We start from the raw sequence: 12,494 nt of genomic DNA on the forward strand, positions 1-12,494 counted from the left end.
TGACCTTGAGGTTTTCAGCTTCAAGAAACAAAGTAAATGCCATTGACAACAATGAAATTTAAAAAGCCAAGATAGACCATATGACGAAATCATTTTGACGATGATATATATTTTTTGCCCCTATCATTACATTCATCTGAAATGCTCTTCTCTTGGACTATTCAGAACTAAAAGATTTCATCTTTATTTCCAACCACCCAGGAGGAAGTGTCTGCTTTCCCTAAATTCCTTTAGCACTTATTGCATCTCCTTCAACATTTCTGCATACAGCTTTGACCACTGCTGTCCTTGCGGTATATCTAATCTCCTCCATCACTCTATGTGGTTCAGAGTAGGGAGGACCCTGCCTTATAATTCTTTGTTTTCCCACAAGAGTTTGCTTGGGGATGCATGTGGTGAAAAATACTTGCTAATATAGTTATTTCACCCTCCCTAAAGCATCCTTGGATTTGTTTATTAGTACTTTATTAATGTATTGTCTGATGGATTCATTTGAAGAAGGGAGAATTTACAATTAGGCATTGCTAACATAATATCTTTCTAATAGAAGAAATAAGAAAGAGGAAATACTATCTGATAAAGGTTTTAAAGTTAATTTAGTAACATTCAGTGATTAATTATTCTTCTCTATAATTGTAAGACTTTGATGTATAAATCTTGAAAATAATTTTAATTGCCATTATTTAAAGTGTGCCAAATAACACCAGTACTGAATTATTCCTCACTAAATCTACAAAATGATTAATAGTGTGTTAGTGAATTAACAGAAAAGTTAATGGTAAGAAGCATCAAAATACATTCTCCTAATAGTAACATCTTGAACACTTAAGTACTCCTATGGATGCCTATACACATAAACTGAAAAAAAAAAACAAAAAAACCATACATACAGAGTAGAGAATTTAGGAAAAAAATAAGAAATATTTAAAGTAGGAACATTTTATAAAGAAAAATAATAAGGAGAGCATGAGATAGAAGCATCGACATAAATATAAACAGTAATCAGGAAAAGTTGAAATATTTTTTAAAAAATCTAATGATGAACTTAATGGTACATTGACACTAATAAAAATGGAGAGCTGTGAACAACTTTTAGCATTTTATAATCAAACACACAGAGTTGGCTATCTCATTCCTTTTTGCCAAACATATGACATATCCTGTTAATACATTAGTTTCTCTGAAGGTATCCACAGATAAGACAATGGCCTTATTTCTGACTACCCAGGAGTGTAATCCACTAATTCATGTCACCAGATACTTCCGCCTTATCTTTCCATCAGTGTTTAACACAGCAAATTCCGTTACAGGTTTATACCCTTGATAGTCAGAAACAATCATTATTCATTAAAATTTTCCAAAGAACAGTAAAGACAGAATTGTTGAAATACATAGAAAACAATTCAATGTAGACAATGCAAAAATATGACCTGATAACAAATCTTAAAAAACATCTGGCTCTGCCTTCATACAAATGACAACTGCATATAGTTTATCACATTTTGGTGACAAGCATTAAAATGGTCTTCAATGATGTAGAATCAGAGTATGACTTGCGAAGAAGAAGAGGGAGCATTTTTAGACCTTTCAGTCATTATAGATTAGACAAAAACTTTTACCCAGCTTTCCATTTGCTGTCCTGATGGATAACATATGACTAGCTGATAAAACAAAGCAATATTCACAATCTACTTTTTATTTCAAACCTTGCAAAAGAGAAATATACAAATGCCCTGCAGTGAAGTCAACTTTCTGCTCCTGAACAAGGTACAATGAAACCATGAGCATGTGTGGAATCAACTGCCTACGGTAGGAAGACAGAAGATAAATTTGGGGGGCGGGGGATAAAATACAGTGGCACCAAGAGGTAAAAGTACATTTTGCTGCCAGATTCTTACACCAGTTAAACACCTTTTCAAAAACAGCCTTTTGTTCAGAAATGACCTTCCCAAGAACAGTGTCAGCTGGCACAGCGTTAACTCAAGGTGGTATGATGGTCTGTTCTCATTCAGCAAAGTCAAAAATAGCACGTAGTAGATGAAGACCAGCTATACCTTTGAAGTGTCAGAATTAATTTCATCATCAGAAAGACACAAAAGAGAAATTAAGTTAAACAAACTACAACCAAAAACCCACTAAAAAGATCCATTGTAAAAAACATATCCCCCAAAGAAAAATATAGGAGACACCACTCAGTGAAATGTGTTTGATTTTCTTATTTAATACTTTTTTTCATCATTGAAAAAAAAACCAACACTAGAAAATATTCTGAGAGGTTCAGGGTTTCCTCTTCTGTAAAGCGATGGATCTGAAAATTACAGATTTTCACCAATGCCAGTGGTTTCTTGGCTTTTTTTTTTTTTTTTTTTTTTTACTTTTCTTAGAAAAGAAGAAATACTTATGTAATCCATATTTGGGGGGGAGAACATTTCAGAGACCCCCAAACTAAATCAAGTGTTACAAAATACACTATGTCCTCACAAGCAAATTAAACCATAAGTATAACTCAGTTAAAGGAAAAGCAATATATTTAAATACTAAATATTTTTAAAATCCAAGTTTACAGAAGGTGCTTATTCATTTTTCAAAGAAAAGAATAAGAATTTACAAAGATAAGCTTCCTAATGTAAAAGTATGTGATTTATAGAAACTTATTTGAAGCAAAGCTACTCAGGAATAATTCTATTAAAGAAAATAAGGTTCACCTACAGGTTTATAGCCAACTTACCTCTTTTTGCTTTTGATGTCAAGTAGTGCATAAAAAGAGAAAAAAATTTATGTTTAACTGATTCTATTGTCATTACATAATGGCTTACTCCATAAATACCTACTTAGAGTAAGTGACTATCCTATCCTTGTTTTTTTAAGGACATATGAATAGAGGTAGAGCCAGGACCACCTGGATGGCCAGAAATAGGTACACAAGGTGCACTTAGCAGCATCGTCATTGGGATGTCTGTACCAGAGCACCCCCTCCTACTCTAAACTTCGAATTTCAGATCTTATGATCCAAACTGATCACAGACTGATTCTATTTGTAGTAAGACATACTCTTATGTGCAATGAAGAATTGGGAGGCAAGGCTCAGGTTAGAGCAAAAAATGGACTAGATGAACAGCATCAGGCAGCAAAAAAGTCCTTAACATGAGGAAAGTTTTTCCCCTTCAACTAAAAAAAAAAGCAACAATTTTATATCCACTAAAAGTAGGTTTAGCTAAAGTAACGTCCTGCTCTAAATCAGTGTCCTGCAAAATAAACATACATATTTTCATATAAACCTATCAGTGCAAATATATGACATTAGAATTGTTTCTTTCAACTATTTTAAGTGTAACAGTCTAATCTAGTCCATCTCTTGAGAACCTTCATGCACTAATTCAGTTACATGAGGGGCCAGCTTGAAAAGCAGTCCTTCAGAAGGAGATCTGATTTATGGTCTGGACACACGGAAGTGACATAACCTATACACCAAAAAAAGAAAAAGAAAATCCCCAGAGTCCAATAATAAGCAAAACTGAAATAAACTTGGCTTTTACATGTACAGTTCCTAAAAACTTAAGATTTGTGATATGGAGAACATATCAATGACTGTTTTTGGCTGAGAGGCGACAAAGGACAGTAAAATTAAGAGTTATAGGACATCTTTATGACTTTACTTCTTTTAAAAGTAAACAATAGAAAGGAATAAAGCAGCTGTTTTGAGTTGTGCTTTTCCTTTTTCCTCTCATAATTTCAGGCACAATACACTGGGGAAACAGCCAAGGAAACCAAACAAGCATCAACAGATGACTAAAGAGAGGGGTGTGTAGAAGAAGGGACATACAGGGTGGCTGGATGCTCCATTGTTATGCAATGAATACAGTGCTCTGTGAATCTTTTCTGCTTGCTTAGCTGTACAAGTTTAATTACTAGGTCACTTTAAGTAGTCTAGGTGCAAGTGCTATGGAACTACATTTCCACTACATCATTTAAAACAAAGGAACAAGTAGCAAGGGTAGCCTTTCCATGAGCATTACAACTACCCGTCATTTGCACCATGCTCACAGCAGAACTCAGGCTGCTCCTTCAGACCCTGACCAACTTGCTCAGAGCTCAGGAAGGCCACTGAAGCCAGGGTTAGCATGTAGAAAGGTCCATTCCCCAACTGTCTGTTAAGGCCTCAGAAGGGTCTGGTTGGCTGCCATGTTGGTGGGCACTATAGAAACATTTCTGAATTAAATCAGTGGCCTCTGTATCATGTATACCAATCTAGGTATGCTTTTAGAAATTGAATCCCATCAGTTTTGAGAAGTAAATCAAAGTGTGAGCACCCAGCAAGAGCTTGGCGTGAACTCTGGAACACTGTTCCTTTCTGCCTCGCACAATCAGTGAACACATAGACACTTTAAATTGTCAAATAAAAAAAGTTTGTTCTGTTTATTAAGAAAATGGAAATTTTCCTTTTTATTGACACAAACTATACTACTGGTGCTGAGATATTTTAATATTTTTCCTTACAAGTCTATTTGGAAATATGGGTTGTATACAAAGCTCCAGTCCCAATCAAGAAGGGAATGATTTGTATTCATAGAATCAGAGAGTCTCAGAGTTGGGAGAAGCTCCTTCATTATTTCTTCACTGTAACTGTCCATATATCATTAGAAATGTAAAGGAGAGTCTATAGTTATTAACCTCAAGATAGACTTCACTGGGATCTATTCCAGGTTTTTCTTAGTGTTCTTTGTCAATAGAAAATGTCCCTCTGAAAGCTGAAGTTTGGATATAACGTCCTGGGAAATGCTTATGATCAGAGGTTTTGTTATTGCCTTTTTTTTTTTTTTTCAAATAATAGAGATTGTTACGTAGTTACAGTGAGGGCAAACAATAGAATACAATAGACGAGTGCCAGCAGACTGGGTTAAATAGGGTTAGCAGAGCAGAGAAGAAGCTGATGGCCATTTTCCCCTGGAATACAATGAGGGAGAGGCCCAGCTGCCCACCAGAGCTGAGTACCAAAACTCTTCTTTGCAGGGGGGTATGGGATATGAAGGCAAGGCGATGCCAATGGTAGACAGTTGTAGCACCCGACACCCATGAAGGATACCAAAGACACTAAGGGTTAGGCGCTATAGGTAAGTAATTGATGGCAGGTGGGCAGAATAAAGGCTGTTCTCTGACTTGATGGTGGGGAGCATGCACAGGTAGAAAAAGTAGTAAGAGAACATGAGCAATTTCTTATTTCAGTATTTGGACTAGTTTGTCATTTTGGGGGCAGAGCCCGGTCACTTCAGTGGGTCTGAAGCAGAGCTGTGATCTACAAACCAATCCTAGAGGTGTGTCTCTTTCATGTTTTCTACCTCCCTATTGATATTTTTAGTGAGCCAGAAAGTGTCGTTTGGGCAGAATCAGGAGAGGAAGGCAGTTATTGGCTGGAATGTCCTGGGTCTTTTGTGTGTCTCAGCCCATCTGTGCTCCCCTCCCCCAGGAACCCCTCCAGACTCAGCCACCTTCTGGAGGCCTCTATCTTTAGCACCACATGGCTGGACTCTGGTGGACACAAGTATGCCCTGATCACTTTTGCCCTGAATATGTAATAATTAGGTGTATCAAAAAAAACTATTTTCTTTCACTTAATGTATATATTAGGGAAAGATTTTAGTTTTTTCCTTGAAGAATTTAATAAGAAAATTTCAATTTCTGTGGGTTTAATATTAATAAAACTTAAAAGACTTTAAAGCTACATAGTTACACTAAAATCATCAACATGGATTGAAAAATATTATCTAATATAATATGCACATTCCAGCTACAATGTTGGTTTTCATGTGGATCCCTTCAGTAATCCTTTTATCATCGCTTATTTGGCTTACAATGCTCAGGTTTTGAATATGGAATCTTATAAGCAAATTTAAGTTCTGGATAGTATACTTGACGGAGGAAGAAGTAAGAAACAAAAACAAAACTAAAAAATAAATAAAAATGCTGACAGAACTGCAGTCATCAGATGTTCCATTAGTTACTGCATTATTTATTGACTGGCTTCAGTTTGCACCATGAAATTATTTACTTAGTATTGTCTTTATCTTCTCTGTTATCCACAACAAAAGGAAAACACATGGGACCCACCTGGAAAGAGTTGTTTTGTGTTTCCGGTCTCTATATGGTGTCATTAAATTCTGCCATCTAAAATTGGCAGGATGCATTATAAACATTATCAATGCACTCCCTACTTAAATAAAATGGACTTTTTATAAGCTTGACTACACCAATTTTTTTAAAAAAAAAGTTGTATAATTATTTTAAGAATATTTAAGACATATGGTTTCTTAGGGTGTACCTAAACAATTGGAATTAAATTATAATACTGACAAAGAGACCTAATAACAAATAAAAAAGATGTATAAAGAAGAGTATACAAACATTTACTATGTACCTATTTAAAAGAGCATTGCCACCAATCAGAGACAAAGCAGAATCAATCTGCAACAAAAAACATTTGGCCCAATATTTCATTTCAAAAGAAAACCTAAATATGTGCCATCTTAAGTCTTATTGTAAAATTATGAGTAAAATTTTAGCTTTCTGTGCAGAAATTACATCTAGTTAAAACCACTGGTAAGTAAGACGGCCTAGAACTATATGACCAATACAGTAGCTACGAGCCAAATCTGGCTACTGAGCCCCTGAAATATGGCTAATTCAAACTGAGATGTAGTCTAAGTGCAAAATATACGCTAAATTTCGAAGACTAAGAAGAACAGAACATAAAATATCTGCATAATTGCTTCTATTGATTGCACCTTGCAATGATAATATTATGGATACATTGTGTTAAATAAAACATACTACTAAAATTAAGTTCATGTGTTTCTTTTTACTTTTTCTCATATGGTTACTAGATTAAAATTACATATCTTTCTTTTGAATAGCTCTGGTCTAGAAGGTGAAACATTCTTGTGGTGACCATTTTATTGTTTAGCAAGACGTATTTCTATTCTACACTTGAAAACATTTCAAGCTTTTGTAAAGGGTTCAAGTATCTTCCTTGTCCTCTATAACATATGGTTAAAAATAAACAGAAAGGTGAATATTGATATAAAGAAAGCCAAGCTATATTAAGTGAAAAAAAAATAGCATGCATAACAATGTTTGTGGTTGTGCCAATGTTAATACATATATAATACATAGTTGTGATTATATATGTACCTATTTATATATATTCACTTGTACATATAGAGAATGTTTCTGGAAGGACACAAGAAGTAGGCTGGGAGAGAGCTACTTTCTATTTTACAACCTTTTGTAACCTTTGAACCATCATTATCTATTAATGATACTTAAAAACTATTTTAAAAACAGGTAAAAAGGAATAAAAGAGAGTAAAAAATAAGGAAAGCCTACATATTTATAGGTAATCTTTTACTCTGTACTACATGGATATTTTCTTATAATCACCTTGATTTTTAGGCACCCATATAAAACAACCAAAAAAAACCCCAAAAAACAAAAACCCAACCAAATAAAGATTATATAAATTATATATAATATGCCATGTTATATATATGATATTACACACACACAGATACACACACTGCCTAAATTAAATGATGAGAAAAGTGAATAACTGACTTGGAAAGTTCCCAAATGCAACTCTTAGGGAGATTTTATTACATCACCTACATTAAATCTTATCTGAAATACACCATTTATAATCTATACATTAGAAGATCTATATGTATAGGTGATAAACTATAATAAAGCCATATATTTGAGATATTGTAGAAAATTTGGACTTATTGCCAATTATCCACCAGATTGAGGGCCTACTATGTGCCAGGTACAGTGCAGGATCCTGAAAACTAAAAGATCAAGGAGCAAGGTTCCTGCCCAAAAGCTTACAGATTCATAGAGGAAAGTGATTTAAGACACTGTGCCTATGTCATCCGGAGTGAGGCAAAGAGAAGGAGGCAGGTAATTCTACCTGGTGAATATAAGGGATCAGAAAAGTCTTCATAATTCATGTACACAGTGGTAAAACTGGTATGTATGATACATAGGGTTTAAACACTTTGTAAGAGAAAATAACAGAGGAGGAAAATCTTAAAATTCTAAAATATTTTCATATGAAACTAGTTATCTGGGCGAAAATCAAAACATTCTGTAAATTAGAGAATATCAGGTATTTATCTAAACAAAGCAAATATGGAGCTATTGGGAAAAAGTGAGATACATTTTTCAGTTTTCAGTTGGGTATTTTTCAGTTTTCAGTTGGGTATCTTTCATCAGAGAGACAGATGGAATCTACTGAAGAGACATCTCTCAGATGACATTTTTAATACTGCACATTCCAACTCAAGATCATCCTATAGTAAAAGATTTCCTGTAAAAGTAGAATTGCTCCTTGAAAAAATACTGAAAAGAAATAGGAGGGTATTGGACATTTCCACTGTAAAATGAACCATGACTAATCCAGAAAAAGAAAAATACTCCTGCAGCATACATGATACAGCAAAATTTGGAAATTTGAACCAATTTCTAATTGTATATTACATTGGGGCCAGATAGAAACGTATATTTCAACATGTGGTTGGCAATTTTCTGAATTAGTATTTTTGATTTAACTTTTGTCGGATACCAAACCAAGGGCAACATGTTCTAGCATCAGAAAATGCCCAAGCCTTCCTCTGCAGAGAACTCTATAGAAGCTATGTTAAGAGAAAATACAAGCCTAAAAAGATTGCAAGTTTCAACAGACTGCTGTTCGCTCTAGCTATTTCAAGGATTGAATCCTGTGGGGGTGGAAAAAAGCATAATGATTTGGTGAAGGGGAGCTCACAAAAATGGAGAAGCCTCTAGAGGAAAAAATATACTTTAGGGGAAAAAACCACTGAGGCTGTCTGTTAGTTCAGAAAGTCAGTTCAAATAGCATTCACTGAGCTCCTTCTACATATAAAATATGGGAGGATGAAGGAGACAGGCAGTTAGAGTAAGTAGAGCTCCTGCTCTCAGGTATGGTTGGACTTCTCTAAATTCAGACACGTGTCAACATTCACACTTCTCCCTGTTTTGATTCCAACTCTCCACCACCTCTCATCTGCACGTTTCATGAGACTCCATACCTACTTCTTTACCTTAGGGGTTAGCCACATCCAATCTATTCTCCACCTTGCTGTCAGGGCAATCTAATATAACGAAAACCTAGTTTTATTCTTAAAACAGTCATCTATGCCCAAGGAATAAAGTCCACTCTACAAACCTGGCTATTTGTTTTCAAGTCCTTGTCTGTCTTTCCAGTGTCATTTCCCATCACTCCCAAGTCCCCTTTCAATTTCTAGTCCCCAGGCTCGTGGTCTTTGCAAAAGCTGACCTTCGTAGAAGGCTCTTCTCATTACCCACACTGGCATTCCTACTGTCTGCCTATCAAGGTCTAGTCAACTTTCATGACCAGTGCTTGCTTTTCTTTTGGGAGGATGCTCCTAACCACCCCAACTCCTCTGTTTATTCTGGGAACATCTATTAACACCATTACTTATTTGAAACACAAGGATGATGTTCCACATAAATAACATTATATCAAAAGCCAAGAAAAGTGCCTGACACATAGTGGTAGCTCAATACCTTCTGTTAAGTTTTGATGAATGAGTGAATGAGCAAAAGAGTTAAGGAAAGAAGTGTGGGTTTGGTACATGCTTAAGAACATAAACGACAGGGGCGCCTGGGTGGCTCAGATGGTTAAGCGTCTGCCTTCAGCTCAGGGCATGATCTCCAGGCCCTGGGATCGAGCCCCGCATCGGACTCCCTGCTTAGCAGGGAGTCTGCTTCTCCCTCTTCCTCTACCTCTCCTCACTGCTCCTGCTCTCTCTCTCTCGCTCTGTATCTCCTGGTTTCAAATGAATTAAAAAGAGAGAGAGAGAGAGAGAGAACATAAACTACAATATAAAAAACAGAAAAATGTTTGAATGTAGTGAAATGTAAAGGCAATTTTCACTCATGAACATGTTTGTGTCTGTTGTTGACTATACATCTAAAAGGGTGATTCCGTATCTAAGGTTAACACTGCCTTAAAGACTGGCAAAACCAAAATATCATACAAAATTTTCAGATTTCAAAATAATACCATTCTCTCCCACTAGTTCAGTAATGGTGTGTCAGAGAAAGAGAAGGAGAGCAAGAGAGAAGTAGGGAGGGGCAGAGGGAATTGAAATCTTCGGGGAAAGCAAAACATCCAAAAGGGAAAACTCCTACATGCAAAACACAGTGTGAACAGCAAATTGCTTAGGCTGTTACTTCAAGAAAAGAGTTCAAACTTGCTTTTTTAAGTTTGGGATTTGTTTATCCTGTTGCGATATTGTGATTTAGAAGAAAGATTTATTTGGTTTTCATCCACGATTCCTGGCTCACAGCTCTCAAAACTCTTGGAATTTTATAAGTGTTGAGAGTGACAAAGGTGTCCCCAGTTATTTTAATAAAGTGACTTTTGGACTCCACCTAAGAATGGGGACTGGTTGTCAGGAGAATCAAGAGAACATGCCATATGACTGGAGGGTTGGAACATTTAGTCATACTACCCAACCTCCAGGGAGGGAAGAGGGGCTGGAGGTTGAATCAATCACCAATGGCCCATGATTTAAACAATAATGCCTATGTAATGATGCCTCCATAAAACCCCAAAAGCACTGTGTTAGTGAATGTCTGGAGATCTGGGGACAGTGATGTGCTCTGGAAGAGAACACGGAACTCCAGGTTCTTCATTATACCTTGCCCTGTACATCTCTTCCATCTGGCTATCTCTGAGTTACATCCTTTTATAATAAACTGGTAATCTAGTAAGTAACATATTTCTCTGAGTTCTATGAATTGCTCTAGCAAATTGATTGAACCTGAGGAGGGGGTCATGGGAACTCTGATTCATAGTCAGTCGGTTAGAAATATAGGTAACAACCTAAACTTGTGACTGGTCTTTGAAGCCAAGGAGGGGGTCACTGGAACCTCTAATCCATAGCCAGGTGGTCAGAAACACAAGTAATAACCTGGGCTTTCAACTGGTGTCTGAAAAGGGGGGAGGGGCAGTCTTGTGGGACTGAGGCTTAACAGGTGAAATCTAATGTTATTTCTGTGTAGATAGTGTCAGAACTCAGTTGAATTGCAGCATACCCAGCTGATGTCTGAGAATTGCTTATTGGAGTGGGGAAGCCTCCACACATACACACATACACACATTGCAATTGGGTTCAGGAACCTAATTTACCTGTGCAAATCACGTAGTCAAGTCTTTACTATAGAAATAACATCTCTTGCCTATAAATTACATAGATTTCTTTCACATATTCTGATAGATTGATTTTAATTACTGATGAAATGGTAAGATTTTATTATTATTATTATTATATAAATAATATGCAACAGCAATTTATATGATAAATAATATAAAAACAAACAATGATTTTTATGAAGATGTACTACCTGCTGCCTGATTGTAAACTCGTTGATGTCAACAGGGTCCTTTTTGACTCAGATTCATCAAGGCTGGTAGCAATATGGGTGAGAACACTGGAGTCTGTATGCTAAGATAAGGACTAAGTCAGCAACAAGAAAGTCAACAAGCTAAGGACAGAAACTCTGGAATTTGAGGGGATGAGGCAACAGAAACAGCCAAAGTCAGAGGCAAAGGCCAGAATTTTCGTCCAAAAGGTTGTATTAATGTTGCAAATCAATTAATACAAAACAATCTATTAATTTTGAAAATCAATGCCCCATCCTAGAGTTGATTTTCCAGAAATTGAGAAATTGTGGCTTGAAGAAGATGGGGTTTTCTGCTGACCGTCTCATAGAAATAAAATCTATTTGAAAATTCCTTTATATATGGTAGATAATATTTTATGCTTTATGTTTTAAATTTTTAAATGAGATTTAAATCTGTCATAATTCTTCAACAAAAGGATCCAAAACAAATTAAATTCTTTGTATATCCACTGCAATGATTTAATTAATTTAACTACTTCAATGGTCCTCAATAGAAAACCCACTTATTAGAATAATAATAATCACCTACAAAGATATATTAAAAATACATTTCAGAAAACTTATCCAAAACATTCTAATAAATTAACAGGGAATTATCCTTTTAAAATGATGAATATATATTGTTATTAGCTAATAAATTTTATAATTATCAGTAACATATTAAATTCATGAATAAAAAATACTTTAAAAATCTATTATTTCCCATGAGTTTAAAATATTTCTTGCAGAGAACATAGGACTGGATATATATGGCATTTTTTCCCTTTCTCAGCTTACTGAACACATTTTATACAGTAAAAGCACCATAAATAATATTTAATATGTCTTACCCAATGCAGTTCAGCCTACAAAAAATAATATATATTGTCAATAATACAAATATTTTTAGAAGCTACAATTTGGTGTAGGTAATCAGTCACTTTCTATAGTAATTGATTTAGCCAAAACTTTTTAGAAAATGTTGCTCAGTTGACCTAAAAATTTATTAAGAA

At 35.3% G+C, this 12,494-nt stretch overlaps 1 protein-coding gene across 15 annotated transcripts in view; it reads right to left on the bottom strand.

The window, feature by feature from the left end:
- BICD1 (BICD cargo adaptor 1) overlaps positions 1–12,494 on the bottom strand; it is a 220,266-nt gene that overhangs the window by 22,717 nt on the left and 185,055 nt on the right. For 4 of the 15 annotated variants that reach the window (XR_010411556.1, XR_010411555.1, XM_064591422.1 and 1 more), the window contains one exon: positions 11,443–11,543. The exons of the other annotated variants lie outside the window; for them this stretch is intronic. Coding sequence is in view for 2 of the 4 variants with exons in the window: in XM_064591422.1 (XP_064447492.1) it covers positions 11,443–11,543 (101 nt within the window). In the remaining 2 variants the exon portion in view is untranslated. The remainder of the gene's footprint in view (positions 1–11,442; positions 11,544–12,494) is intronic. 15 annotated transcript variants of the gene reach the window in all.

This window comes from Mirounga angustirostris, unplaced genomic scaffold, assembly GCF_029215605.1.
Source record: "Mirounga angustirostris isolate CCGP_5_RB_7025 unplaced genomic scaffold, mMirAng1.0.hap1 SCAF_5, whole genome shotgun sequence".
In the NCBI taxonomy this organism is placed as follows: domain Eukaryota; kingdom Metazoa; phylum Chordata; class Mammalia; order Carnivora; family Phocidae; genus Mirounga; species Mirounga angustirostris.